This window comes from Muscardinus avellanarius (assembly GCF_963383645.1).
Source record: "Muscardinus avellanarius genome assembly, chromosome: 5".
In the NCBI taxonomy this organism is placed as follows: Eukaryota; Metazoa; Chordata; class Mammalia; order Rodentia; family Gliridae; genus Muscardinus; species Muscardinus avellanarius.
The window spans coordinates 141,287,819-141,315,700 of NC_137790.1; the positions used below are offsets into that span (position 1 = coordinate 141,287,819).

The following is a 27,882-nucleotide window of genomic DNA, read 5'->3' on the forward strand; positions in this document are numbered from 1 at the left end:
TCTGGCTCGGGACCACGACACTTAGCTCTGCCCGAGAGAAGCTCCAGCTTGCAGCGTTGCTGCTTTTTGCCCCAGTGCAAGGCGCAGTTGTCACGCCCGACCGGGAGCCAGCCGCGCCTCCGTCCCGCAGACGACTGAAAGCTCCCGCGGTCGTCCCAGCATTCTCTACGCCGCGGGCCGCGAAGCCCCACCCCCTGGTCCTGCCCCTCTGGGGCTTGTCCAATCAGAGCCAAGATCTTAGGCTTCGACCCGGGTTCGGTGTCGTCATTTCCTGGCCTCTCCCGGAAGTGCGCAGTGGAGCCAAATTTGAAGCGAGTGGAGCGCTGGGGGCGCGGCCACGAAAGCGGACCCGTCGCCGTCTCCTTGGCTACCTGGCCCCTAGGGTTCAGCCAACATGCCTATCCGTGCCCTGTGCACAATCTGCTCCGACTTCTTCGACCACTCCCGCGATGTGGCCGCCATCCACTGTGGCCACACCTTCCACCTGCAGTGGTGAGTGACGGCGGCGTAGAGGCCGGGCCTTCGCCCAGGTGGCGGCGGGCGGTGGAGCGTGGGCCTCCGGGAGCCCACCCTGGTCGCCCGGCGGGCGCTGTGGACGTCGGTAGACGGAGCCGCGCCGGAGCTCCCCGAGCTGGGCTAGAATGGGTCAGGGGGACGTAATAACAGCCCAGCCCGGGGGACGGAATTGGCCTAAATGAAGGTTGGGCATCTGTATGAAGAGCTGTGACTTCCAAACAGCCCGGGCAGAAATGAGCTTTCACCACATTAGTGAGCCTTTTTATTTCTTCAGGATAGAAACCTGATAGGTTCCCGATAACTTTATTTTAATTTTATTTTATTTGCGGGGTTGGGATAGAACCCAGGGGCATTTGACCTCTGAGCTACACCCCTTGCCCTATTTTTTTTTTTAATTCTTTATTTGGAAACAGGGTCTCACTAAGTTGCAGAGGGCCTCACTAAGTAGCTGAGGCTGTCCGCGAACCGCGATCCTCCTGTCTCAGCCTCCCGAATGCTGGAATTACAAGCGTGTGCCACCACGTTCAGCTCCCGATAACTTTAAGGGGTTTGTTGTGGTTTGCCTTGATGGCTTGGATTGGATATTATTATTATTATTATTATTATTATTATTAATAATAATAATTATTATTATTATTAATTTATTGTGGTACTGGGGATTGGGCCCAGGTGCATTCTATCTCCAAGCTACATACCTAGCCCTTTTCATTTTATATGTATGTATGTATGTATGTATGTATGTATTTAATGGCCCTGAGGATGGAACCCCGGGGTATTCTACATCCCCAGCCCTATTTTATTTTATTTTTTAAAAATAGTCTCACTAAGTTGCAGAGGACCTCATTAAATTGCTGAGGCTGAGCTAGGCCTGGTAGCACATGCTTGTAATCCCAGTACTTGGGAGGCTGAGACAGAAAGATCACAGGTTCAAGGACACTGTAAGCAAGTACTGAGACTCTCATTAACCTAGAGAGACCCTGTTTCCAAATAAAAATAAAATAGGTCTGGAAGTGTAGATCGGAGGTAGTATGCCCCTGAGTTCAATCCTGTCTCTGTCTCTCCGCCTGCCCCCCCCTCTTTCACACACACACAATAGATAGATAAATAAATAAATACATTGCCGAGGCTGGCTTTGAACCTCAGATCTTCCTCTATGGCCTCGGAAGTACTGGGATTACAAGTGTGTACCACATGCTCAGGTTTTTTTTTTTTTTAATGGTTTCACTAAATTGCTGAGGCTGGCCACAAACCTGTGATTCTTTTGTCTTAGCCTCCTAAATACTGGGATTGCAAATGTTTGACACTACACCCAGCTGTTATTTTTTGTTTTGAAACAGGGTCTCACTAGGTCGCTGAGACTCTTGCTCAATGGCCAGGCTGGTCTTGAATCTGCAATCCTCTTATCTCCGCCTCCCAAACACTCGGATTACAGCCATTATGCCCACCTGCGTACATTTGTTAAAACTAAAAAATTAGCATCAAAATTGGGCATTGTTACTGGGCCTGGTGGCACATGCTTGTAATCCCAGTACTTGGGAGGCTGAGACAGCAACTTAGTGAGACCCTGTTTCCAAATAAAATACAAAATAGGTCTGGGAGTGTAGCCCAAAGGTAGAAAGCCTCTGGGTTCCATCCCCTGCATACACACACACACACACACGCACACACACACACACACACAAATTGGGGCATTGTGGCACACATTTGTAACCCTAGTACTTGGAATGCTGAGAAAGGAGAATCACATGTTTGGGGCCAGCATACAGTAACTAAGTGAGACCTTGTTTCAAAATAAAAAGCAAAGAAGCTGGGTGTGGTGCCACACTCCTGTAATCCCCATGTTTGAGAATCTGAGACAGGAGGATCACAGGTTTGAGGCTAGCCTCAGCAACTTTTTTTTGGTACTGGGGATGGAACCTAGGGACATTCTGAGTTACAATTCAGTTCTACATTTTTTTTTTTTTTTTTTTTTTTGGTGGTACTGGGAATGGAACCCAGGGCATTCTATCTCTGAGTGACACCCCCAGTTCTAATTTTTTATTCTTATTTTTGAAACAGCATCTCACTTGAGTTGCAAAGGACCTCACTAAGTAGCTGAGGCTATTCGTGAACTGTGATCCTCCAGTCTCTGCCTCCCAAATGCTGGGATTACAAGGGTGCACCACCACGCCCGGCCTCCCAGCCGTACTTTTTATTCTTTATTTTGAGACAGGGCCTCACTAAGTAGCTGAGGTTCGTTGAAACCCTGGGATCCTCCTGGCTCAGGCTTGGCAATTTGACTCTCAGCATCACAGTGAAACTCTTTCAAACAAAAATAAAAAGAGCTCGGGGTATATCTCAGTGGTAGAGCATCCTTGGAGTTCAATCACCAGTACCATGTACACACAAACAAATTAGCATTGGTAGTGTTCTGTTGCCTCCCGTAGGGAGTCTGTTGGGTAGCAGCAGCTTTCCACTAGTGCCCTCCTCTGTTTCGGGAGCAGTTCAGGCGATCACACTGTCTTTAGTTGCAAGGCTCCTTCACTCCTGTAGTCTGGGACAATCTCTGTCTTCACTTGTTTTGTTTTTCTTTTTCTTTTTTCATTTTTTGGCCTTGATACTTTTGAAACTTACTGGTCAGTTATTTTGTAGAATGTTAATTTGAGTTTGTCTGATGTTTACTGATGGTTAGCCATTTTTAGGTGTAGAATTTAGTGGTATCAAATTCATATACAGCCAGCCATGGCGGCGCACGCTTGTCATCCCCACGCTTGGGAGACGGAGACAGGAAGATTGCGCAGGCTGGCTTAGGAGACCCTGTTTCCAAATAAAAATATATAAAAAATAGGTCTGGGAGTGTAGCCCGGAGGTAGAAGGGTTTCCAGGAACCCCAGTACCACCAAAAGGAAAAAAAAAAAAGTACATATAAAATGCTGTGTGATTATCAGCACTATTTTTGGAACTTTTACACCATCTAAACAAACAGAAACATTGTATTCCTTAAACAGTTACCCCACCCTCTCCGCCGGCTACTTGAATTACCTTGTCTCTATGGATTTTCCTATTCTAGGGACCTCATGTATGTAGAATCACATTTTCCTTTCAAATCTGACTTATTTCATTTAGTGTAAGGTTCATCTACATCATAGCGTATATCAGAATTTCACTCCTTTTTATGGCTAATATTTAATTGTATATATAGAAACACCACACCTTGTTATTCATTTGTTGATAGACCTTAAGCTCTTCCCACGTTTTGGCTGCTGTGACTATTGCCGCAGAGGTATCTTCTGAGTCCCTGTTTTCAATTCTGTTGGATCTATACCTGGAAATGGGAAGACTGGAACATATGGGAGTCTATGTTTAGCCGAACTGCCATACTACTTTCCAGAGCAGATAGCAGCTGCATTTTTTTTTTTTTTTTTTTTTGAGACAGGGTCTCAATATGTTGCCCAGGCTGGTCTTGAACATCATTCCCCCCCTTTGGTACTGAGGATTGAACCCAGAGGTATTTCTACCTCTGAGCTACACTCCCAGCACCCCCTTTTTTTTCCAGTATGGGGGATGAAACCCAGGGGCATTTGACCTCCGATCTACACCCCCTGCCCTATTTTTTATTCTTATTTTGAAACCGGGTCTCACTGAGTTGTGGAGGGCCTCACTAACTAGCTAAGGCTGTATGCAAACTGTGATCCTCCAGTCTCAGCTTCTCAAGTACTGGGATACAGGCATGCACCACCACACCTGGCTAACATCACTTTATTTCATTTTATTTATTATTTTTAGTGCTAAGGGTTGAAGCCTGGGCTTCGTGCGTGTTCCACGTGAACTGTATGACTGAAATGTACCACCAGCCCTGCATCATTTTAATTCCAATCCAAAATACACAGGGTTCCAGTTCCTCCATATCCTTGATGGCACTTGTCATTTGTCCATCTTTTTTTTTCTTTTGGTTTTGCAGTGTTGGGGACTGAACCCAAGCTACACCCCAGTCTTTTTTTAGTTTTTGTTTGGAAACAATGTCTCACTAGGTTGCTGAGTCTTGCTGTCCCCAGTTTGCAATCCTCCTGTCTCAGCCTCCCAGGTACTGGGATTACAGGCCTGCACCACTACACCCACCTCAATATTTGTTCTTTTGTGACAGGTTTATTTCTCTTAGTGTAACATCTTCAAGGCTCATCCATGTTAATTATAGCATGAAATAATTGAATAATTGTTTCATTTCTGTGTGTGTGTGTGTGTGTGTGTGTGTGTGTGTGTCCATGTGTGAGTGTTGCTGGGAATTGAACTCAGGACAAGCACTGACTCCTCAGCTCCATCCCCAGTTGTTTTTTAGTACTAGAGATTGAACCCAGAGGCATTCTACCTCCACGCTACACCCTTAGCCTGATTTTATTTCTTACTTGGAGACAAGGTCTCACTAGGTTGCTGAGAGAGTCATGAAGTAGCTGAGGCTGGCTGTGAACCTGTGGTCCTCTTGTCTCAGCCTCCCAAGTACTGGGAGGCCAAGTCGCCGCCACCACGCCTGGCCTCAGTTGTCTTCATTTTATTTTGAGAAGGGTCTTGCTGAATTGCTCAGGGTGGTCTCAGACTTGTGATTGTCTTGCCTCAGCCTCCTGAGCAGCAGGATTACAAGCATATGCCACCACACCCCTTTTTTGCAGCTTGCATGGTGCTTGGGATTAAACCCAGGGCCTTGTTACTACTGGGAGAGCACTGCACTGCTGAACTATATCCCATCCTCTGTAATTCTTTTCTTTTCTTTTGTCTTTGCAGTACTGGGGATGGAACCCATGGAGGATTATACCTCCAAGCTACACCCCCAACCCTTTTTTTTTTTTTTTTTTTTTTTTTGCGGGTCTGGGGATGGAGCCCAGGGGCATTTGACCTCCAAGCTACACCCCCTGCCCTATTTTTATTCTTTAATTTTTTGAAACCGGGTCTCACTGAGTTGCAGAGGGGCTCACTAAGTAGCTGAGGCTGCCTGCGAACCGCGATCCTCCCGTCTCAGCCTCCCGAATGCTGGGATTACAAGTGTGTGCCACCACGCCCGGCTCCCAGCCCTATTTTTTATTATTTATTTTTGAAACAGGGTCTAAGTTGCAGAGGGCCTCACTAAGTAGCTGAGGCTGCCTGCAAACCACAGTCCTCCTGTCTCAGCCTCCCGAATGCTGGGATGACAAGCGTGCGCCCCGTGCCCGGCTTCGTTTCTTTTAATGTGGAATATGCTTGGATTGCATGTAGGTCACCTTTTTGCCTGCTTGCCCTTCCCCCTGGTGGACATTTGGCTTGTTTCCACCTTGTGGCTGTTGTGAGCCACGCTGCTGTGACGTTGGCGTGCAGGTGTGCTTGAGGCCCTGTCCTCACCCGTGTGGGCTGTCCAGAAGCTGGATGAGACGGAAATGCTGTGTTTAATGTTGGGGCACTGCCACACTGCTTTCCCCAGTGGCTGCACCATTTTGCATTCCCAACTGCAATAAATGAAGATTGCAGTTTCTACACATCCTGCCAGCGCTCATTTCCTTTTTTGATAATAGCCATTCGAATGCATCCTAGTGGTGCCTTCTCTTTTGTTATATACAAATAAAGTGGTTGATTTCCTTCATAGATCTGGGTATGCTGGGTGTTCAGTTCATCCCAAGGTATTTTCTAATTTTCCTTGTGATGTCTACTTCTCATTCCCCTGTCTACGCTCATCCTCCTTTTTCTCCCCTCCTCCTAAGGGCACTCTACCATTGAGCTACATCTCTAGCTTTTTTTTTCTCCTTTGAGACAGCGTCTCACCAGTTGCTGAGGCTGTCCTTGCTTGGGACCCTCCTGGGGCACAGGTGTGCGTCACCGCACCCAGCTATGACTTCCCCTCTGACTCGTTGGTTATATAACAGCGTCTCGTTTAATTTGCACATACTTGTGAGTTTCCCTGTTTTCCTTCTGTTACTGGTTTTTCATTCCACTGAGATCAGAAAAGATGCTTTGTATGAGTGCAGTTTGGTGTGTGTGTGTGGTACTGCGGATGGAACCCGGGCATTCTATCTCCATTCTATACCCCGAGACCAATTTTATTCTTTTATCTTGAAACAGGGTCTCACTAAGTTGCACAGTGCCTCCTGAGTGGCTGAGGCTGGTTGCGAAAACGGCAGTCCTCCTGTCCCAGCCTCCCAAGTGCTGGGACTACAAGGGTGCGCCACCATGCCTAGCTCAGTTTTTTAGTATTTATTTATTTATTGTGGTAACAGGAGTGGAACCCAGGGGCATTCTACCTCCGAGCTATACCCCCAGTCCTATTTTAAAACAGGGCCTCACTGAGTAGTAGCTGAGTCTGTCCATGAACTGCAGTCCTCCTGTCTCAGCCTCCCAAATGCTGGGATTACAAGTGTGCACTACCTTATCTGGCTAATTTTTTTTTTTTTTTTTTTTTTTTTTTTTTTTTTTGCGGGTCTGGTGATGGAACCCAGAGGCATTTGACCTCTGAGCTACACCCCCTGCCCAATTTTGAAACCGGGTCTCACTGAGTTGCGGAGGGCCTCACTAAGTAGCTGAGGCTGTCTGCGAACCACGATCCTTCAGTCTCAGCCTCCCGAATGCTGGGATTACAAGTGTGCGCCCCCATGCCCGGCTAATATTTATTTTTTATGTGGTCCAATATATGGTCTCTCCTGGAGAATTTTCTGTGTATCCTGCTGTTTGGTGCAGTGCTCTATTACGTCCTTAGGACTAGTTGGTTTATAGCCTATTTGAGTCCTCTGGACCTTTGTTGGCCATCTGTCTTACACTTCCATCAGCTTGAGAAGGCCGGGCATTGACATTTCCAACTCATTGTAGAACTTTTCCACCATCCTGTCAAATTTTCTTCTGTACATTTTGGACTCTGCTGTTAGGTATGTATATGTTTGTTTGTTTGTTTGTTTGTTTGTTTGTTTGTTTTGTGGTGCTGGGGGTGGAACCCAGGGACATTCTACCTCTGAGCTACACTTTGGCCCTATTTTATTTTTTTTATTTTGAAACCAGGTCTCACTAAGTTGCTGAGGCTGGCCTTGAACCTGTGATTCTCCTATCTGAGCCTCCCAAGTAGTGGGATTACAAGCATGTATCACCATACTTAGCTCTGCATATGTTTATGATTATTTCTTCTTCCTGAATTAACTTTTGGCTAATACATAGGTGTGTGTGTGTGTGTGTGTGTGTGTGTGTGTGTGTGTGTGTGTTTTACTACGGATTGAACCCAGGGACATTTTATCTCAGATTTATGGCCTGTTTTATTTTATTTATTTTTTGTGGTACTGGGGGGTGGAACCCAGGGGCTTTCCACCTCCGGGCTACACTCCTAGACCTGTTTTATACTTTATTTTGAAACAGGGTCTCACTAAGTTGCTGAGAGCCTCACTAAGTAGCTGAGGCTGGCTTCGAACCTGTGTGATCCTCCTGTCTCAACCTCTCAAACACTGGGATTGCAAGTGTGTGCCACCACGCCCGGCTTATTTTTATTTTTGAAACAGGGTCTCACTAGGTTGATGAGGCCTTATTACTTGCTGAGGCTGTCCTTGAACCTGCAATCCTCCTGTATCAGCCTATCAAGTACTAGGATTACAGGTGTATGGTATCATACTCAGCTTACATTTTTCTTCTTTGTCTCCTTTAACTTTTTTTTTGTGTGGTAATGGAGATGGAACCCAGGAGCATTCTACCTCTGAGCTACACCCCCAGCCCTATTTTTTTATTCTTTATTTTGAAACAGGGTCTCACTCAGTTGCAAAGGGCCTCACTAAGTAGCTGAGGCTGTCCTCGAACAGCGCTCCTCTTGTCTCAGCCTCCTGAATGCTGGGTTGACAAGGTGTGCATCACCACGCCCAGCTCCAACTCTTTTTTTTTTTTTTTTTTGTGGTACTAGGGGTAGAACCCAGGGGTTCTTCTACCTCCGGGCTATACTCCCAGACCTATTTTATATTTTATTTGGGAACCGGGTCTCACTAAGTTTCTGAGGCTGGCTTCAAACCTGTGTGATCCTCCTGTCTCAGCCTCCCACACACTGGGATTACAAAAAGGCGCCACCATGCCCAGCTCAACCCTATTTTTTAATATATATTTTTTTCAGCCAGGCATGGTGGTGCATGCCTGTAATCTCAGTATTTGGAGGCTGAGATAGAAGAATTGCAGGTTTGATTATAGTCTCAGCAACCTAGAAAAACCCTGTTTCAAAATAAAATTGGAACGGGAGTCTATCTCAGAGATAGAATGCCCATGTTCAATTCTCAGCACCAACAAAAATGAAAAAAGATAGCCAGGCGGGGTGGTACATGCTTGCAATTCCAGCATTTGAGAGGCTAAGATAGGACGATCGCTATTTGCGGACAGCCTCAGCTACTTAGTGAGGCCCTCTCCAACCCAGTGAGACCCTGTTTCAAAATAAAGAATAAAAAATAGGGATATAGCTCGGAGGCAGAATGCCCCTGGGTTCTATCTCCAGTACTGCAAAAAAATTTTTTTAATTAAAAATAAAAATGATCACACACACACACTCACACACTCGCTATTTGAGCTGGGCATGGCGATGCGCACTTGTAATCCCAGTACTTGGGAAGCTGAGACAGGAGCATCTTGGGTTCAAGACCAGCTTCAGCAACTCACTGAGATTTTTTTTTTTTTTTTTGCGGGTCTGGGGATGGAACCCAGAGGCATTTGACCTCTGAGCTACACCACTTGCCCTATTTTTTATTCTTTATTTTGAAACTGGGTCTCACTGAGTTGCAGAGGGCCTAAGTAGCTGAGGCTGTCTGCGAACCACAATCCTCCAGGTCTCAGTATCCCGAATGCTGGGATGACAAGTGTGCCCACCATGCCCGGCTAACTTAGTGAGATTCTTAGCAACCTAGCGAGACCCTGTTCCAAAAAATATTAAATAGGGCTCAGGGTACAGCTCAGATGTAGGACGCCCCTGGGCTTAATCCCTTTACCACACACACATACAGTCTTGTGTTACTTTTTAGTTTCTAATTCTGTACTGACATATTCAGGCTTCCTTTTTATTTTTTAGCATAGCATGTCTGGTCTGTGTCTGGGAATTCCAATATCTGAAGCTGCATGAAGATGTTCTGGTTTGTGGTCTTCTGGTTTGTGAGGTTTCTTCTTATTTGCTTATTTACTTTTTAGAGATTTCCTATTGAAGTATAATATAGTTATAGGAAAATACATGTGTGATAAATGTATAGTCTGCAGAATTTTCACAAACCAGGTACATCATATAGGCAGATTTCAGATCAGAAATAGGATATTGGGCTGGGGATGTAGTTCACTGGTGCAACATTTGCCTAGCATGTGTGAGGCCCTGGGTTTTATCCCAGCACTGCAGAAAAAGAAAGAAGGAAGGAAGAAATAATATTATCAGCTCTAGAAACCTCGTGTTCTTTTCCAACTCCCTACCAACCTCCAAACACATTGTCTTGACTGAGAACAGAGATGAATTTTGCCTACGTGCCTCCTTTGTATAAATGGAACCATATGGGGGAGGGAATTGGGGAAGGGCTAATCGAGTGTTGTGTGCATGTACGCCTCTACCATCTCGTACCCCATTAAAATGCATGGCTATCCCGCGTGGTGCGCACACTCGGAATCCCTGCATTTGGGTTGCTGGGATTACCAAGGGCAAAGGGCAGAGAGTTGCAAAGGGCTTCACTAAGTAGCTGGAGGCTGTCCTCAAACTTTGATCATCCTGTCTCAGCCACCCAAATGCCGGGATTACAAGCATGCACTACCACGCCTGGCTTATTCTTTATTTTGAAACAGGGTCTTACTAAGTTGTGGAGGGCCTCACTAAGTAGCTGAGCCTAGCCCTGTTTTTAAAACGTTTTTGTTTGGAAACGAGGTCTCACTAGGTTGCTAAGGATGGTCTCAAGCCTGGATCCTCCTGTGTCAGCCTCCCAAGTGCTGGGATCCTAGGCATGTGCCTTTGTGCCCAGCTTGTGTTTCTCTTTAATTATTACTTACCTTGAAAGTGTATCCTTTGGCTTCCTAGCTTTAAGTGGGGGTGTTGTCAGAGCCCCTATCTTAACCCTTCACCCCAGTCAAAGCCTAGGAGTGGGCCAAGGTATTGGGTGCTGGGTCCCAGGCAGGCCTGTGGGGGCGCTATAGCTGCCTGCGTTGCTGGAGGAGCAAGGTCGAGGGGCTGCCTGGCTGTGTCCTGGTCACCCTAAGGTCACCAGCCTCTGGTTCTGCTTTTCATTCCAGCCTGATTCAGTGGTTTGAGACAGCACCAAGTCGGACGTGCCCACAGTGCCGAGTCCAGGTAAGGGCTGGCTGGAACCACCTCAGCTGGATGGCTGTCCTTACCCAGGAACGGGAATGTGGAAATGTCTCAGACACTGAGCAATGTCTCTGTCTTTTTGATCGTGGGGGTTTGAGGCCTGGAGTTGCTTGGGAGGTCAGCTTCCCCACAGGTAGCTGGCAGAAGGACTTGCTGCCGGGGCCAGTTGTCACTTTCAGAAGGTGGCCCAGCACTGGACTTGGCGGTGACTTCTGAGCCCTCAGCACACGTCTGCAGTGACGCGGCTTCAGCTGGGCCTTCAGGGATGAGCGGGCTTCTCACCCCAAAGGGTGCACTGGAGCTAGGTCTGAGGCCAGACCCGGCGTTCGTTAGCAGCAGTACCCTACCAGCTCCCTCCTCGCCATGGCCCAGCAAGGCAGCCACACTCGATCTATTTCCCATCCAGGTTGGCAAAAGAACTATTATCAACAAGCTCTTCTTCGACCTTGCCCAGGAGGAGGAGAGTGTCCTGGATGCAGAATTTTTAAAGGTATTCAAAATCTGCCCCACTGGACCCACGTCTCCTGGGCACTTTCCACCTCCACACAACAGGGAGGGCTCGGAGGGGTCGTGGGGCTGGCAGAGTCCAGGCGGGCGAGGAGAGCAGAGGACCTGATGATGAGAGCCACCCAGAAGGACCGCAGCTGCCAGGTTTGTGGGGATTCTGAGGACAGGGCAGCTTCCCGCGCCCTCCCCCTGGTGAAGGTTCATGCCTCCTGGCCAGCCCGCCGCCTGCTGGGTAGTGAGGGCAGATGAGAAGGTGCTCTCACTCCCCGGCCGGGGAGATGTCTGCGCCCAGTGTTTTCTCACCTGAGCCGCGCCTCAGAACTGCCTGGGAACGTGGTATAAAGTCGGGCCTGGATCTTCCCCCAAGCAGTAGTAAAGGTCAGAGACCCTGGAAAGCCACTCCGCAGGGGCGGGTGCGCAGGCTCCCAGCTACACTTGTACTCTCTTCCAAATCTAGGATTTCGCTTTGTGTGTGCCTGAGGGGGCTGGCCTGGGGTTGCCGTGGCCTGAGACTCCCAGGTGTCTGGGATGCCAGGGCCTTGGGCTGTCCTTGGGAACGGCCTGCTCCCCGTGTGGGCTGCCTTCTCACCACTGGGGAAGCTGCTCTGGTTTTAAGTGGCATCCTCACGGAGGGGATGGCAACAGAGGCAGATTTCTTCCCAGATTTCAAAGCCGGGTCTCTGAGAGCAGGAGGCAGCATCTTTTTTTTTTTTTTTTTTTTTTTTTTGCGGGTCTGGGGAGGGAACCCAGGGGCATTCGACCTCCGAGCTACACCCCCTTCCCTACTTTTTATTCTTTATTTTGCAACCGGGTCTCACTAAGTTGCAAAGGGCTTCACTAAGTAGCTGAGGCTGTCTATGAACTGCGATCCTCCGGTCTCAGCCTCCCAAATGCTGGGATTACAAGCGTGTGCCACCATGCCCAGCATCTATTTTTTTATATTTTATTTGAAAACAGGGTTTCACTAAGTTTCTGAGAGCCTCACGAAGTAGCTGAGGCTGGCTTCAAACCTGCACGATCCTCCTGTCTCAGCCTCCCAAGTGCGGGGATTAAAAGCGTGTGCCACCACACCTGGCTGGAGGGAGACAGTGTCTTGAGTGGTTTGCAGCCAGGGCACGGAAGGCCCCTGCTCGGGCGTGGTGGGAGCCAGAAGACTGGGAGACGGTGCTCCAGCCGTGGGCTGCTGTCTCTTCTCAGGCAGATCTGCATGTCCTTTCGTCCCAGCTGTCCTGCTTATACTGACCAGCCTAGGCACCAGAAACTTCTTCCCCAGAGCCCCAGGCGGAGAGTTCCATAGCAGGGGGCCTGTCCATCCACTGGGCTGGGCCTTCGTATCGCCACATGTGAAATTGTGTTGACCTTAGAAGGGTGATCTAGAGGAAGGGAGGTTTCCTTCCACCTGGCTGCTGCCGTGGATCCTTGCTCAAACATTTTGGTTCTATAGAGCCTTGCTGTCCTGGCTATGGAGCGGGCACTGATTGTGCCCGCAGTGATGTGGCGCTCTCTGGGCTTCCAAATAGGGCCTGGGGTCTCTTCCACCCTGGCCTCTCTGCCCTGCCGCAGCTGCTGTGGAGCATAAAGAAGGGTTTCGAAGCCGGGCGTGGTGGCGCAGGCTTATAATCCCCGCACTTGGGAGGCAGAGACAGGAGGATCGTGCAGGATTGAAGCAGAGACCCTGTTTCCAAATAAAAAAATATAAAAAATAGGTCTGGGAGTATAGCCCGGAGATAGAAGGGTTTCCAGGAACCCCAGTACCACCAAAAGAAAAAGAAGAAGAAGAAGGGTTTCGAGGGGCTCCCTTGACCCTCGCAGCAGCGGGTGAGCGCAGCATGTGAGCCTCATCCAGGGGTGCAGAGCTGCCCTGGCTCCCGAGCTCTCTGGGCATGGCTGGGATGTTGGAGGTACACAGAGTCAGGGTAGAGTGAACAGGGAGCTAGCCCGTAAAGCAGGCAGGACCCTGGGTGGGGAGAAGTGGTCATGGCCCCAGGTCTTTGGCCATCCCTGTTCTGTGTCCCTGACGAGTGCAGCTGATGGCCAGAGGGTAAGGGCATTCGTGGCTGGCGAAACCATGGAGGTCTCTGCTGTTGAGGCTGGTCCACCGCCCCCTCACTCTCCGGCCCCTGTGCTACTGTTCTTCCCGGCCTGGGGTTTTGCTCCTGGGATTGGGTTCCTCCTCTTTACCTTATCCTTTCCTTTCCTTCCTCTCCCCCTTCTCTTCTTCCTCCCTCCCTCTCTCAGTACTAGGGATTGGACCCAGGGATGTTCTACCTCTTAGCTACCCCTCGGCCCTATTTATTTATTTAGTGCTCCTGGGAAATGAACCAGGGACCTCTTACTGCCAAGCTGCATCTCTAGCTCTTTTGTTTTGTTTTGTTTTGTTTTGTTGTTGTTGTATTTTCAGGTCTGGGGATGGAACCCAGGGGCATTTGACCTCCGAGCTACAACCCCTGCCCTAGTTTTTATTCTTTATTTTGAAACAGGGTCTCACTATGTTGTAGAGGGCCTCACTAAGTAGCTGAGGCTGTCCGTGAACCATGATCCTCCAGTCTGAATGCTGGGATTACAAGTGCGTGCCACCACGCCAGGCTATTTGTTTTGTTTTTAAACATTGTTTATGCCGGGCGTGGTGGCGCATGCTTGTAATCCCAGCACTTGGGAGGCTGAGACAGGAGGATTGCACAGGTTCGAAGCCAGCCTCAGCTACTTAGTGAGGCTTTCAGCAACTTAGTGAGACCCTGTTTCCAAATCAAATATAAAATAGGTCTGGGAGTATAGCCCAGAGGTAGAAAAGCCCCTGGGTTTCATCCCCAGTACCACCAAAAAAAAAATTGTTTCCACATGGTGGCGCACACCTGTAATCCCAGCATTTGGGAGGCCGAGGCCAGAGGATTGCAGGTTCAAGAGCAGCCTGAGCAACTTAGTACAGCTCTCAGTCACTTAGCAAGACAAAACACAACTGGAGCACAGCCTGGAGGTAGAAATAAGTCCCCTGGTCCAATCCCTAGCACACACACAAAAGAAAAGGAAGAGAAAGAAAGACTTGCTAGGTTGCCTTGCTGTGTTAGCAGCTGAGACTCCTCGGCCTCCGACCCTCCTGTCTCTGCTTTTGATTTTGAAGTAGAAGCTTGCGAAGTTGCTGGGTCTTAAGTTGCTGAGGCTGGTCTCAAACCTGTGCTCCTCCTGTCTCGGTCTCCCAAGTACTGAGATTCCAGGCGGTGCCACCAGGCCCTACGTTTTGCAGCTCGTGGAGGTAAAGGAATACTTACCTCTCCTGTGTTGGCTTAGCTTGGCTTTGAGACACACCGGAGTTCATGCGTCCACCTTGAGGCTCCCGCACCTGTGGAGGCCGTGTGGAGGAGGCTAGGCTGCGTTTCTGTTGCTTAGTATGGGTATTGCTTTGCAGAATGAACTGGACAGTATCAGAGCCCAGCTCTCCCAGAAAGGTGAGCTTTCAAGCAATGAGAGCCCTGGGAAGCCCCTGACTTGGATGCTGGGAGGAAGGGGAGGATGGACGAGCTCAAGCCTCCTGACAGCCAGGACTCTGCCTGCTGGGCGTGTCCAGGGTTCTTCCTAGGGAGGTGAATGCAGCCGCCCACTTAGACCACCTGAGCCTCCTCTCTGCTGGCTTTGGGGCCAGGATCGGGCTGGGAGGGGCTCCTAATGGGACGAAGTTGAGCTGCACAGTTTGACAGGAGTCTGCTTGATTTCTGGAACGATGAATTACCCAGATCCATGGGAAGGGAAGAGCGAATCTCCCAAGCAGCTGTCTCTTGGTTGAGGACTGTGGCCCCGCTTCCCAGACGGGTGTGCCAGAGAGGAAGCAGGCCGTTCAGCTCCCTGGCCCATGCCTGTGCCCTCCCTGGCTGGAGCACAAGGGCTGGGTCCTTGTGCTGACGGGTCGATGGGCCTCTCCCCTCCCTCACCGCCCTCATCCCATGGTCCAGAGAGGGAGAAACGGGAGAGCCAGGCCATCATCGACACCCTGCGGGACACGCTGGAAGAGCGCAATGCCACCGTGGACTCCCTGCAGACGGCTTTAGACAAGGCCAAGATGCTGAGCTCCACGCTCAAGGTAGGTCCCTGCGGGCGCAGAGGTGTGATGAGCTCTGGCCGTCTCAGGATCTCCACTCTGGGCTTACGTTCTAGCTCTGCCCCCGTCAGTACCTTGATTGTGCAGTTGTAAAACGGAGGCAGACCCCAGCTCTCGTGTGGCCCCATCCGCCCATAAGAAAGGAGTACACTGGCTGAGTCTGGAGATATTGTGTGTGTGTGTGTGTGTGTGTGTGTGTGTGTGTGTGTGGTGCTGGGGATTGAACCCATGGCCATTCTTCCTGCGAGCTACACCCCCAGCCCAATTTTTTTTTTATTTTGAAACAGGGTCTCACTAAGTTGCAGACGGCCTCACTAAGTGGCTGAGGCTGTCTGTGAACTGTGATCCTCTGGTCTCAGCCTCCCAAATGCTGGGATTCCAAGCGTGCGCCACCATGCGTGGCCGAGCCTGTGATTTTGATGAGGTAGTTCTGGAGGCCTTCCCACACTTCATGGAGGGCTGCTCAACTGAAACCTTGGTGAGGCTAGGCTGTGCTTTCAAAATGGCTCGTACTCCACTGACTGTCCGTCTACCAGTCTGAAGACCTTCCCTCAGCGCTCCAGTGCTTAGCCAGGCTGCTCTCTGGAGCCAGATCAAACAGCATCCCAGAGAGGAGCGAGGGCCTTTGAAGTCAGCTGTGCTGAGCTGACCAGGCAGATCAAAGCCCACAAAGCAAGCAGCCAGGCCGATGAATTCTGCATCAGCCTAGGTTGCAAGCCTCTTGCTCTCCAAGGGGCAGGAGGCGATTGATTCCGAACCCACGATTGATATTCTGGCCTTGTAGGCAGGAGCGGTCCTTGCAGGATGCCATTTGAAAGGGAAAGGGAGCCATCCTTGTGAACAGACAGGGCCTCAGGGTATTCATTCTTTCTGTTCCTGCTTGGGGGATGGGCTCAGTCACATGGCCTGGCTGCAGAGCGGGAGCCTCTGATGGCCGTCCCAGCTGAGGGCAGCCTGGCCAGCTGCTCCTGGCCCGGCTCTCCTGTCCTACACCTGTCCACGGATCCGGATGGTTGCCCTAGTTGTTGGTGCTCTGGACTCGATTTTCAGCTGCCTGCACCACGTGCAGCCCACAGTGGAGCTGTAGACGCTGGCTGTGGGCTGCGTCCTATCGTAGGACATGCCCCAGGAGGAAGCAGCTGGCCTGGGGCCTGCGAGCAGTCACACACAGGCCAGAATGCCCCCCAGTCTTACCTCCTGGGATTTGGAGACAAATAGCTACCAGCATTTTTTTTTTTTTTTTCTCCTTTTGGAGTTCTCGGGATTGAACCCAGGTACATTTTACCTCCAATCTACACCCACAGCCCTATTTTTTATTCTTTATTCTGCAACGGGGTCTCACTAATTTGTGGAGGGCCTCACTAAGTAGCCAAGACTGGCCATGAACCTGAGATCCTCCTGTCTCAGGCTCCCAAGCACTGGGATTTCAAGCGTGTGCCACAGTGCCTGGCTGCTAACAGCATTTTCAAAAGATACAGTGCAGACAGTTCTAGAGCAGGGTCTTCTCCGGGGCCTTAGCCGTGGCTCCTAAGCAGCACGCATGGGTGTGTTTGCTCTTCAGAAGCAGATGATGTACTTGGAGCAGCAGCAGGACGAGACCAAACAAGCGCAGGAGGAGGCCCGCCAACTCAGAAGGAAGATGAAGACCATGGAGCAGTGAGTCGGAGTGGGCGCCTGTACTGTGCCTCACACCCAGGGCCCCGCGGAGTCCAGCTCCGGGCACCTGCGGCGGCGGGCTCACGTCTGTGCTCACGGCTCTGCGGGCACGGAGGGCTCGGGCCAGCCACCTGTGGCACAAGCTTCCCTGCTTGGCCGCTGTGGATCCCACTTTCCATGGGGTCCTTGCCACGCTCCTCCAGCCTGGTGCTGTGGCCAGGTGACACGTTCCTCCAGCAGCCTCGAGGAACGCCTGACCTTAAGGCCCCCTGTCAGCACCTGTTCTTCCTTGGCAGCATCCCTGGAGCTGTGCTCAGCTCCGCTGTGGAACCTTTCCTTGGGCACACCCACCTGCTGAAGCATCCTAGCAGCCCAGGCTGTTGCCATAGCAACGGCAGCAAAGGGAGGCAGACTAAGCGTCAGCCTCCAGATTTCAAATGCCGTGGGCCGGGTATGTTTTTCAGGATTGAGCTCCTACTCCAGAGTCAGCGGTCTGAGGTGGAGGAGATGATTCAAGACATGGGTGTGGGGCAGTCAGCGGTGGAGCAGCTGGCTGTGTACTGTGTGTCCCTCAAGAAGTACGTGCCCTGGCGCTTGTCAGCAAGCCAGGGGTTCCCAGCGGCCCTCCCTAGCTCTTATACAACAGGTAGAGCTCGGGGCCAGCTCTGGAGCTGTGCTGCCTTAGTGTGAACCCTAACTCTAGCTGTCACCAGCTGTGTGGACTGAGACCAGCTTCCTGGCCTCTCTGACCCTCATCTCACACTGACGATGGTAATAGATGTGCCTTCTAGGCTTGCCGAGAGGCTCGGGTGTGAAGTGGCCTTTCTAGGCGTCAACACGGCTTGTGAGCTGTGAGCCCCTCCACTGTCGCTAGTGTATTTCCCATCAGCGCCGTCCTGGCCCAGCCTGGCTTGGATCGGGCACTTTGCCCGTATTCTTCGCTACGGGGATGGAGGTTCGTGGGAGGGAGGCCCTTGGCTCACAAGCACAGAGGGACCAGGTGGCGGAGGCCCCTGGAGAGGCGGGAGCTTCCTGCACACCCTCAAGCTGCCGTGCCTCCAGGCCAGGCGGGGAGAGCGTGGCCGGCCCCTGCATTTGGTGCAGGCTCTCCACAGCCCCCCGGGCCTGCTGGACACGGTCAGCGGAGGGACGTGAGTGAGCTGAGGCCTGGCGCAGTCTGACCGCCTCTTTCCACGGCCACCCTGCAGAGAGTATGAGAATCTGAAAGAGGCACTGAAGGCCTCGGGGGAGCTGGCGGACAGGCTGAGGAAGGACCTGGTCTCTTCCAGAAGCAAGGTAACTGAGCAGGGAGGACAGGCTGAAGAGGCCTGCTCACCCGGTCCCTGGGCTAGGCCCTGGGGCCCGACGGTGCAGCCTACTCCAGGAGGCTGGCGCATGGCTCCTGGACTCTGCTCACCGGTCCCTACTGGTATTGACTCCATGGGCTTGTCCACGGGGCAGCAGATCGCGGAGCCATCCTCCCGCATGGGCACACACTGGTGCTCCTTCCTGCTCTGCCCGGCTCCTCAGCTGCCTGCTACCTCAGCTGGCTGCAGAGCACAGGCCCCAAACGTGACAGCTCAGAGCCCTTTGGGTGGCAGGCCCAGGGAGAGGGCTCCCGGGACGGCTGCCTTGGCTCTGGTGTGGTGCCTCAGGCTGCAGTGGGGCAGAGAGCAGCCTTTGCCCCCAGGAGGCGCTGCTCCACATTGCAGGCCCAAGGCAGCCACACCCCCTTCTGGACCCCACGCCTTTGCGCGCTGGGTGCACGGGGCCGCTACTGCTTGTCCTTACCCCCTGTGCTTTCCTGTAGTTGCAGACTGTCTGCTCCGAGCTGGAGAAGACCAAGGTGGAGCTGAGGTCGGCCCAGAAGGACTTGCAGAGTGCTGACAAGGAAGTCACAGTCAGTGTCTGCCCCCAGATGGATGCGGGTGCGGGGTCTGGGTGCCCTTGGCTCCGCGCCTCCCTGGGCAGGCCACGGCAGGTGGGGTGGGCACCTCCGCTTCTTTGGCAGAGAGCAGGTAGCACTGGCTCTTCCCACGCCACCTGTCCTGGGCCCACCCGCAGGGTCCCGAGCCATCAGCTGCGGTCCTGCAGAGAGCGCTTCTGCAGCCTGCTGCGGGCGGCAGGCCTCCTCCTCCTGGTGCCGGGACACGCCGCTTGCCCCCACGTCGTCCTTTCACTCACGCTCTTCTCTCCTCCAAGAGCCTAAAGAAGAAGCTAACCATGTTGCAGGAAACCCTGAGCTTGCCCCCCGTGGCCAGAGAGACTGTCGACCGCCTGGTTTTAGAGAGGTGTGTTGGCCCTCTGCGGCAGGGGTGGGGAGCGGGAAGAGGGCCCGAGAAGGGCCTGCCTGGGGTGGCGTGGGTGCTCTCTGTGGACGGGAAGCTCTGGGCCTCCTGCCTGCGAACCAGCCAGGACAAAGCGAGAGAGCAGCTTTGAGACTGCACTCTGGCAAGAAAGGCACAGGAGCCGGCGTGGGGCGCACACCTAGAATCCCAGTGCCTGGGCGGCTGAGCCCAGCAGGCTGAGGCCAGCCTCACTCAGCAGCTTAAGGGAACCCTGTTTCAAAAGAAAGAATATTTGCAGGGTGTGGTGGCGCAGGCTTGTGATCCCAGCACTTGGGAGGCTGAGACAGGAGGATTGAAGGTTCACAGCCTCAGCAGTTTAGTGAGGCTCTCTACAACTCAGTGAGACCTTGTTTCAAAATAAGTAAAATAGGGCTAGGAGTGTAACTCAGGTAGAATGCCTCCTGGGTTCAATCCCCAGCACATAAATACGTACATGCATACATATATACATAGTGATTTATTTAAATATTTTAAAAGCTGGGCATGGTGGCACATACTTGTAACCCCAGTACTTGGGAGGCAGAGACAGGAAGATTGTGGGTTTGCAGCCAGTCTCAGCTACTTAGGCCCTCTGCAATTTACTGAGACCCTGTTTCAAAATAAAGGCCGGGGGTATAGTTTGGAGGTAGAATGTGCCTGGGTTCAATTTCCCAGTACTGCTATAAGTAAATAAATAATAAAAATATTTTAAGCTGGGCGTGGTGGTGCATGCCTGTAATCCTAGTACTTGGGAAGCTGAAACAGGAGGATCACAGGTTTGAGGACAGCCTTAGCAAGTAGTGAGACTCATCAACCTAAAGAGACCCTGTTTCAAAATAAATAAATAAATAAATAAAAAACAGGCATGGTGGCACATGCTTGTAATCCCAGGATTTGGGAGGCTGACACCAGAGGATCGCGGTTCGCGGACAGCCTCAGATACTTAGGAGGCCCTCTGCAACTTAGTGAGACCCTGTTTCAAAATAAAGAATAAAAAATAGGGCAGGGGTGTAACTTAGAGGTGGAATGCCCCTGGGTTTCATCCCCAGACCCGCAAAAATAAAAATAGAAAATAAAATCGGGCTGGGAGTATAGCTTGAGATAGTGTTCCTGGGTTCAATCTCCAGTAGCACAAAAATAAACAAATCTGCCAGTGGAAGGAGGCAAGAGCAGAGGGATGGGCAGAGGGCAGGCCCCTGCCAGGACTGGACGTCCCGTCCTCCCCCAGTGTGTAGACAGGCTGGCGGGTCATTCTCAGGGTCCTGTCCTGCCTGCAGAGGACCCGGACACAGGACTCCTGCCAGCGACTTAGGGTTGTATTTGCACCCCTTTTCCGCGTTCTTCGGTAAACCAGTGTGCTGTCTTCCTCGCATCCAGTTGGCTGCCAGCACCTGGGGCCTGCCATGAGGTCCGGTGTGGGCTTCATTTTGGCCAGCTGGGCTCTGTTTCTGGCCCTTCCCTCCCCCTCCCTGGCCACACCTGTCAGAAGCCCCAGAGACTGAGGTGGTCCCGCAAGCGGGCCTGGTGTGGCCACACGCTGGCCCTCTGGGTCTGGCGCTGCGGCGAGGAGCACAGGCACACATGCCCTGAGCGCAGGGACCATGCTCACTGCTTCCTCCAGCCCTGGCTGCTGCGAGGCTTGGACTCCTGCAGCACGGCGTGTGGGGTGCACTGCGTGCCCTGCCCCCTTGTGTGGGGCTCGTGAGGCAGCCGGGCTGGGGCGGCCCCAAGTTCCCCTCACCACCAGGCTCTGTGCCCAGGCCTGGAGCCCACCTTGGGACAGGAGGGCAGCTTTGCTGTCCTTCCTTGCACCCCAGCAGCAGGAGCCATTAGCTTTCACATCTGTATAAGGCCGGCTGGCACCAGTCAGGCTGCCTTTCTCTCTGGTATTTTTTGAGCATAAACTAGGGCAGCAGGTCTGTCGCATTTAGTGTTAGCCCTGTCTAGCCAGCCACAGTCTCCTGTAAATTGGGTCCTCTCCCAGGCCCCTAACTCTCAGGAGCAGTGGATGGCTCCTCTGTGGCAGCTTTGCCCTGTCTCCCTTGTGCTCTGATGCCAAGACCCTCAGGATGACGAAGGCCAGCTTCTGCCTCTCCCCCTCAGCAGCTGACCTGTCGCTGTGGCTCTGGGCGAGGGCTAGGTTCCCCAGCATATCACAGTGTGTAGGACATTCCAGGGCCTGCGACCTCTGATCTACATCCCAGCCTTTTTTAGCTTTTGTTTTGAAACACAGTCTCACAAGTTGCTGAGGCTGATCTTGAGCCTGTGATCCTTCTCGGCCTCCCGCATACTGGGATTCCAGGTCTGTGCCCACACCTGGCTTAGGAACATTCCTTAAACCAACCTTTAGATCTTCTTGTCTCAGGCTCCCAAGTAGCTGGGATTGCAGGCATGCTGTGCTCAGCAAGAAATTTTTTAAGAAATTTAGAATTAGCCAGGCGTGGTGGCGCACGCTTGTAATCCCAGTACTTGGAAGGCTGACACAGGGGATCACAGGTTCGTGGCCAGCCTCAGCTACTTAGTGAGGCCCTCTACAACTCAGTGAGACCCTGTTTTCAAAATAAAAAGAATAAAAATGTGCTGGGGGCATAGCTCAGAGATAAAATTCCCCTGGATTCAATTCCCAGCACCACACCAAAAAAAGCAAGCCAACAAAAAATAAAATAAAAAAATGGGGCTGGGGGGTGTAGCTCGGAGGTAGAATGTTCCTGAGTTCATTCCCCAGTACTGCAAAAGAAAAAACAAAACAAAAATTAAGCGAGGCATGATGGTACACATCTGTAATCCCAGCACTTGGGAGAATGAGACAGGAGGGTGTTGAAGGCCGACTTCAGCAGTTTAATGAGGCCTTTATCAACTTAGCCGAGACCCTATTTCAAAATAAAAAATGGGGCTGGGGTATAGCTCAGGCAGAATGCTGCTGAGTTCAATGCCCAGCTCACACACACAAAAAAAAAAAAAAAAAAAAAAATTAAGGAATTTGTTAATTTTCTGCCAGGCATGATGGAACATACCTGTAATCCTTGTTCTTGAGAAACAGACTGGAGGATCATAGGTTCATGGCCAGCCTCAGCAACTTAGCAAGACTCTAGACAGCCTAGGGAGACCCTGCTTCAAAATAAAAAGTTAAATAGAGCTGGAGGAGCCAGGCGTAGTTGCACACTCTTTTAATCCCAGTATTTGGGAGGCTGAGACAGGAGCGTCGCAGGTTCACGGCCAGCCTCAGCAACTTAGACCATTCACAACTTGGTGAAACCTTGTTTCAAAGTAAAAAATAAAATAGGGCTGGGGATGTAGCTCAGAAGTAGAATGGCCCTGCTTTCAATCTCCCATACCCCCAAACTCAAAATCTTAGTTTTCATAGCACTTTAACAATTTTTTTCTTTTCTTTTCCTTTTTTCTTTTTTTGGTACCAGGGATTGAACCCAAGGACATTCTACCTCTGAGCTATACCCCCAACCTCCCTTTGTGTGTGTGTGTGTGTGGTACTGGGGGTGAAACCCAGGGGCTTTCCTACCTCCGGGCTATACTCCCAGACCTACTTTTTTAAATATTTTATTTGGAAACAGGGTCTCCTTAAGTTGCTGAGACCCTCATTCAGTAGCTGAGGCTGGCTTTGAACCTGTGTGATCCTCCTGTCTCAGCCTCCCAAGTGCAGGGATTACAAGCGTGCGCCACCATGCCCGGCTTTGGGTAATTTTTTTTATTTTTATTTTTTTTTGCGGTACTGGGGATGGAACCCAGTGGCAGTCTACCTCCAAGCTACACCTCCAGCCTTTTTTTTTATTCTTTTATTTTATTTATTTTTCTTCTTTATTTTGAAACTGGGTCTCACTGAGTTGCAAAGGGCCTCACTAAGTAGCTGAGGCTGTCTGCGAACTGTGATCCTCCTGTCTCAGCCTCCCGAATGCTGGGATGACAAGCGTGCGCCACCGCGCCCTCTCTGAGTGGTAATTCTGCTCTAATTCTGCAAGCATTTGCTCTTGCTTTCTGGTCGTCTTTTGCAGTATGCGCTTTTGCGCTCTGCTCTCCGGCGTCCGTGGTCAGGATCGTGTGCATCACGGCCTTTGCCCTGGGCCCAGCTCCCACACCCCGCGGCCCTCTGGGTAGGAAGTGGCAGGAGACCGCCTATGGGCAGGGCTTTGGGGATGCAGTGAGCAGCACCAGGCTGTCTTACCTGAGGCCAGGGGTAGCAGCTTTGTTGCTGGGCCCATGTTGGCTGCTCTGGGTCATCGTGCATGGCTTTTTGGTGTCTGTGGGAAAGCTCGTCCACTCCCTGGGCCAGGGTAGCAGCCCTGCTGCCTGACCCTGGAGCCTGGCACTTCTAGCAGCGCCCCTTTTCAGGTCTGCTCCACAGCCCCTCCTTGTGGCTGCTGGCTGCATAGCAGGCTCCGGTCCCCTCAGCCTGGCTCACTGGAGAGGAAATGCAGACTGACCCCAAGCCACACAGGTGTAGATGTGCCCAGGACAGGCTCTGGCTTGGGGGCGGGGTGCTAAGTGAAACTCTCATGAGCTGTGAGTGTCCCAGGGTGATGGCCTCCACCAGTGAGTGCGGGGTGCCCAGCCCCGGCTCTCCTCACAGAACAGGCTGAGGGAGGGAGGGAGCCAAGTGGGTCTGGCAGGGAGGGAAGCAGGCCTGTGGCTCATACAGGAGAAGGATACGCCGGGGCAGTTTGGCAGAACAAGAACTGTGTCCATTCGGGAGGATCGCGGTTTGCCGACAGTCTCAGCTACTTAGCAAGGCCCTTTGCAACTCAGTGAGACCGTTTCAAAATAAAGAATAAAAACTAGGGCTCTAGGGGTGAGGGTGTAGCTCAGAGGTAGAATGCCTCTTGGTTCCATCCTCAGTACCGCAAAAAAAAAAAAAAAAAATGTGTCCACTGACAGCTACCTGAGTCACTCAGCGCAGCGGGCGAGCGGAGGGGCAAGCAAGGGCACCCTGGCATGACGTAGGGACGGCGCACGAGGTCCTCCCTTGAGCCACCTGGAGATTGTGTCTGCACCCAGCCCAGCCTGCCCCTTGAGCACTGTCCTGACGGCGCCTGCATGACGGGCGGGCAGGCGAAGGCAGAGTGTCCCTGGGGTGCCGGGGGGCCGGAGCTGGAGTGCATGGCTAGAAAAACCTCTCGGCTGCGGTTTCTTCAGAGACCCCGTCATAGAACTAGGCACACAGAGACGGAGGTCACTGCAGAGGTGGTCGCTGTCACACGCAGCGCACTTCCCGTGTTCTCTCTCTGCAGAAGGTAGGCTGACTGTGTTTGCCAAGTCAGGAGCTGCACTATATGAAGAATGTTGTATTCCTTCTTATCCAACATGAACATTTCCTCATTTAGTGAAATTGCCCGAGCCTTACAGGGATTGAAGCCAGGGGCATTCTTCCTCTGAGCTATACCCTCAGCCCTACGTTTTATTCTTTATTTTGAAACAGGGTCTCACTAAGTTGCCAAGGCTGGCCTCAAACCTGCAATCCTGTCTCGGCCTCTCAAGTATGGTATTACCGGCATGTCCCACCATGCCCGATAATTTTTTATATATTTATTTTTATTCTTGGTGCTGGTGATTGAATCCAAGGGCATTCTATCGCCAAGCTATGTCCCTTGCCCTTTTTAAGTTCTTTTTATTTAAAACATGGCCTCACTAAGTTACTGAGGGTCTCTGTAAGTTGCCAAGACTGGCCTCAAACCTCCTTGGGGGCCTGAGCACAGCTGTGTAATGATTAGGGGGCAGGGGGCCTTCTGGACGACGACTCCGGCCCAGTGACTCGGCTGTCTCTGCCTCAGCCCAGCCCCGGTAGAGATGCTGAGCCTGAAGCTCCGCCAGCCGTCCTTCAGCAGTGATATTGACCTCAATGCTACCTTCGAGGTGGACACCCCGCCTGCCCGGCCCTCCGGCTCCCAGCATGGCCGATCCAGGCAGCTGTGCGTGGAGAAGGCCCGGTGAGTGACTGGGACCTGGAGGGGAGAGCTGAGACGACCCTGCAGATCCTGCCCTGCTAGTGCTCAGTGGCGGCTGGCAGCGAAGGCACCTGGGCCCAGCCGTGCCTCTGGCCCCAGCCTGGGTCCCCGCCTGAGCATCAGCCTATGCGCAGCCTTCTCTTGTCTCATTAGCCCTCTTCCCTCCAGGCCAGCTGCTGGGGTGTGAGTGAGAAGGGCGGCAGGGCCAGGACCAGGGCTGGGCTGGGGCAAGCTCTCCCGATACATGGATGCCCGCCCACAGAGTCCTGAGCCGAGGACTCTGCATGTCTTCTTGTCGGAGGCACATGCTGGAGGCAGGGGCGGCCCACAGGGACACATAAAGGGGCTGTGGGGCCTGCGCCGGGGCGTCAGTGGCCCTGGGGAAGGGGACGCTTGTCTCCTTGGCCAGGCACCCAAGGGTGGTTCCTGGTGGAGGTAAGGCCCACGCCTCTTCAGACGTGAAACCATTTCACTCAGGTAAGAAGAGTCAGGCTGTAGGGGCTTCCTTTTAACCTAAGGCTTTGAGCAGGAGAGGTAGAAACTGAGATGTTCTGCACGGTGGAGGTGGGAGAAGGCAGGTTGGCCCGACTGTCAGCCACCTGCCTTGGGCTAGCATGCACCCACCATAGGGGCCTCAGCAGTGCAACCGCGGGGCTCCCGCCAGAAGCTCCGGCACCGCCACAAGCTGGCTGCCTTTGCTGAGAAGCTGGAGGGGAGCCGGCGTGGTGGCGCACGCTTGTAATCCCAGCATTCGGGAGGTTGAGAGGGGAGGATCGTGGTTCGCGGCCAGCCTCAGCTACTTAGGCCCTTTGCAACTCAGTGAGACCCTGTGTCAAAGTAAAGAATAAAAGATAGGGCTGGAGCTGGAGCTCAGAGCTAGAATGCCCCTAGGTTCCATCCCCAGTACTAAAAAAAAAAAAAGAACCTGGAGGTGGACACCAGGCCCTCTGACCGCCAGGCCTCGGCAGCTCGCCGTCCTCAGGGTCGTCGGCGCAGGCCCTCTGAGCAGGCTCGCAGCCGTGGGTCTTCCCTGGTTGTCGTGTGGTCTCACTGCAGGCTGAGGGGCAGGAGCCAGGCCGGAGTCGGCAGGCTGGCCTCGGCCTGCCCTGTGGCCTGCCGTAGCTCGCCGCCCTCCCTCCCACTCAGCTGCAGTAGCAATGGGAGAGGGCAGCTAGTGTGAGGGTCCCAGGAATTATGTGGACACGGGTCCTGTGCCAGGTGCTGCTCCATTCTGCCCGGGGTGCAGGGTGCTGCCTGGCCCATGTGAGTGCCTGCGGGCTTCTCCCCGAGGGCCCGGGACTAGTGCCTCGCTGGGCAGAACTAGCTCGTTTCGTGGATCGGGCAGGACACCTCTCGGTGGACAGTCGGTGGGCGCCAGGCCCGGTAGAGCCTGCGGCACAGTGAGGTGCCGAGGACTCAGGGACCTGGGAACGAAGCCACATTGGCATGTGGTCCAGCCTACCCTTGCTGGGCCATCGAGTACAGCTCCCCGACTTGCGCACACTCGTGGGAAGCCCTGAGGCAGCTCGCAGACCGTCCTCGGGCCGGGCAGCCACGCCACGCGCTGGCTGCCCGCCTCCAGTGTGGCTCAGCTGCCCTGTGCCTGTGTTCATAGCTCCCCTGCACGGGACATCCTCAAGACGCTGCCCAAAGGCCCCAAGCAGGTAAGAGCTTCCCGGAGGAGCAGGGTGGCCAGCAGCCAGCTCTCGTGGGACCGGGCCTGGCGTGAGGGCTGTGGGGCAGCCTGGCCTGCATTGTGATGCTTCGGAGCCGCCCCGGGGCTCCTTCCACCTGCAGGCGAGGCGTCAGGAGCCAGCTGTGTCCCACCACCCTGCCTTCCTTCCCTCTGGCTCCGCCTCCCCTGCAGGAGTCCCAGCTCTCACTGGGTGGCCAGCGCTGTGTAGGAGAGCCAGATGAGGAACTGGCGGGTGCCTTCCCTGTCTTTATCCGAAATGCTCTCCTGGGCCAGAAGCGGCCCAAGAAGACTAGGGCAGAGTCCTGTCAGAGCACAGACGTGGTGAGTGGGCTTCCATGAGTGGCAGTGCTGGCCCTGGGGCGGGTGAGGCTGCTAGCCCCTTGACCCTTTAGCCTGTCCCACTTACCTCTTCCTTCTGCCCTAGGTGAGAACAGGCTTCGATGGGCTCGGAGGCCGGACCAAGTTCATCCGGCCTGTATCCTTATTCCGTGGCAGTGGGCTGAGTGGACTGTGGGCCCCACCATGCCTGCCGGTGCTCTTCTTGCTGGCGGCCCTCTAGTGCCCTCCCAGGTCTCTTCCTTGACAGCTTTCTCCAGACTGCCACAAGCACCATCCGTCCGCTGCCTGTTAAGCCCGGGGCCAAGGCCAGGCAGAGAGCGAGGGTGCGGGCCAGGCTCCCCCACACCCAGGCCAACCTGGACAGCTTCCTGTGGCCGTGAGAAGCGTGCCAGGCAGACGGGGCCTCCATCTAGTGCAAGGACTGGCCAGACAGGGCCCGAGAGCGGCCGAGGCTGCCCTTCCTGGCTGGCCATGGGTGGGCGCCTGGCCTTGGGGCCCAGGGCCACTTGCTGCCTGCAGAG

At 52.9% G+C, this 27,882-nt stretch overlaps 1 protein-coding gene across 1 annotated transcript; it reads left to right on the forward strand.

Moving 5' to 3' along the window:
- Positions 1-394: 394 nt before the first annotated feature.
- On the forward strand, positions 395-27,741 carry TRAIP (TRAF interacting protein; the record flags this gene model as incomplete). The annotated part of the gene is made up of 15 exons (XM_080696651.1): positions 395-492; positions 10,717-10,774; positions 11,199-11,282; positions 14,703-14,742; positions 15,244-15,371; positions 16,951-17,045; positions 17,510-17,623; positions 18,254-18,341; positions 18,856-18,945; positions 19,248-19,336; positions 25,153-25,308; positions 26,942-26,990; positions 27,194-27,343; positions 27,447-27,497; positions 27,619-27,741. 15 exons carry the CDS (start codon positions 395-397, stop codon positions 27,739-27,741), a joined length of 1,413 nt encoding a protein of 470 aa, XP_080552777.1.
- Between the last annotated feature and the right edge of the window lie 141 nt (positions 27,742-27,882).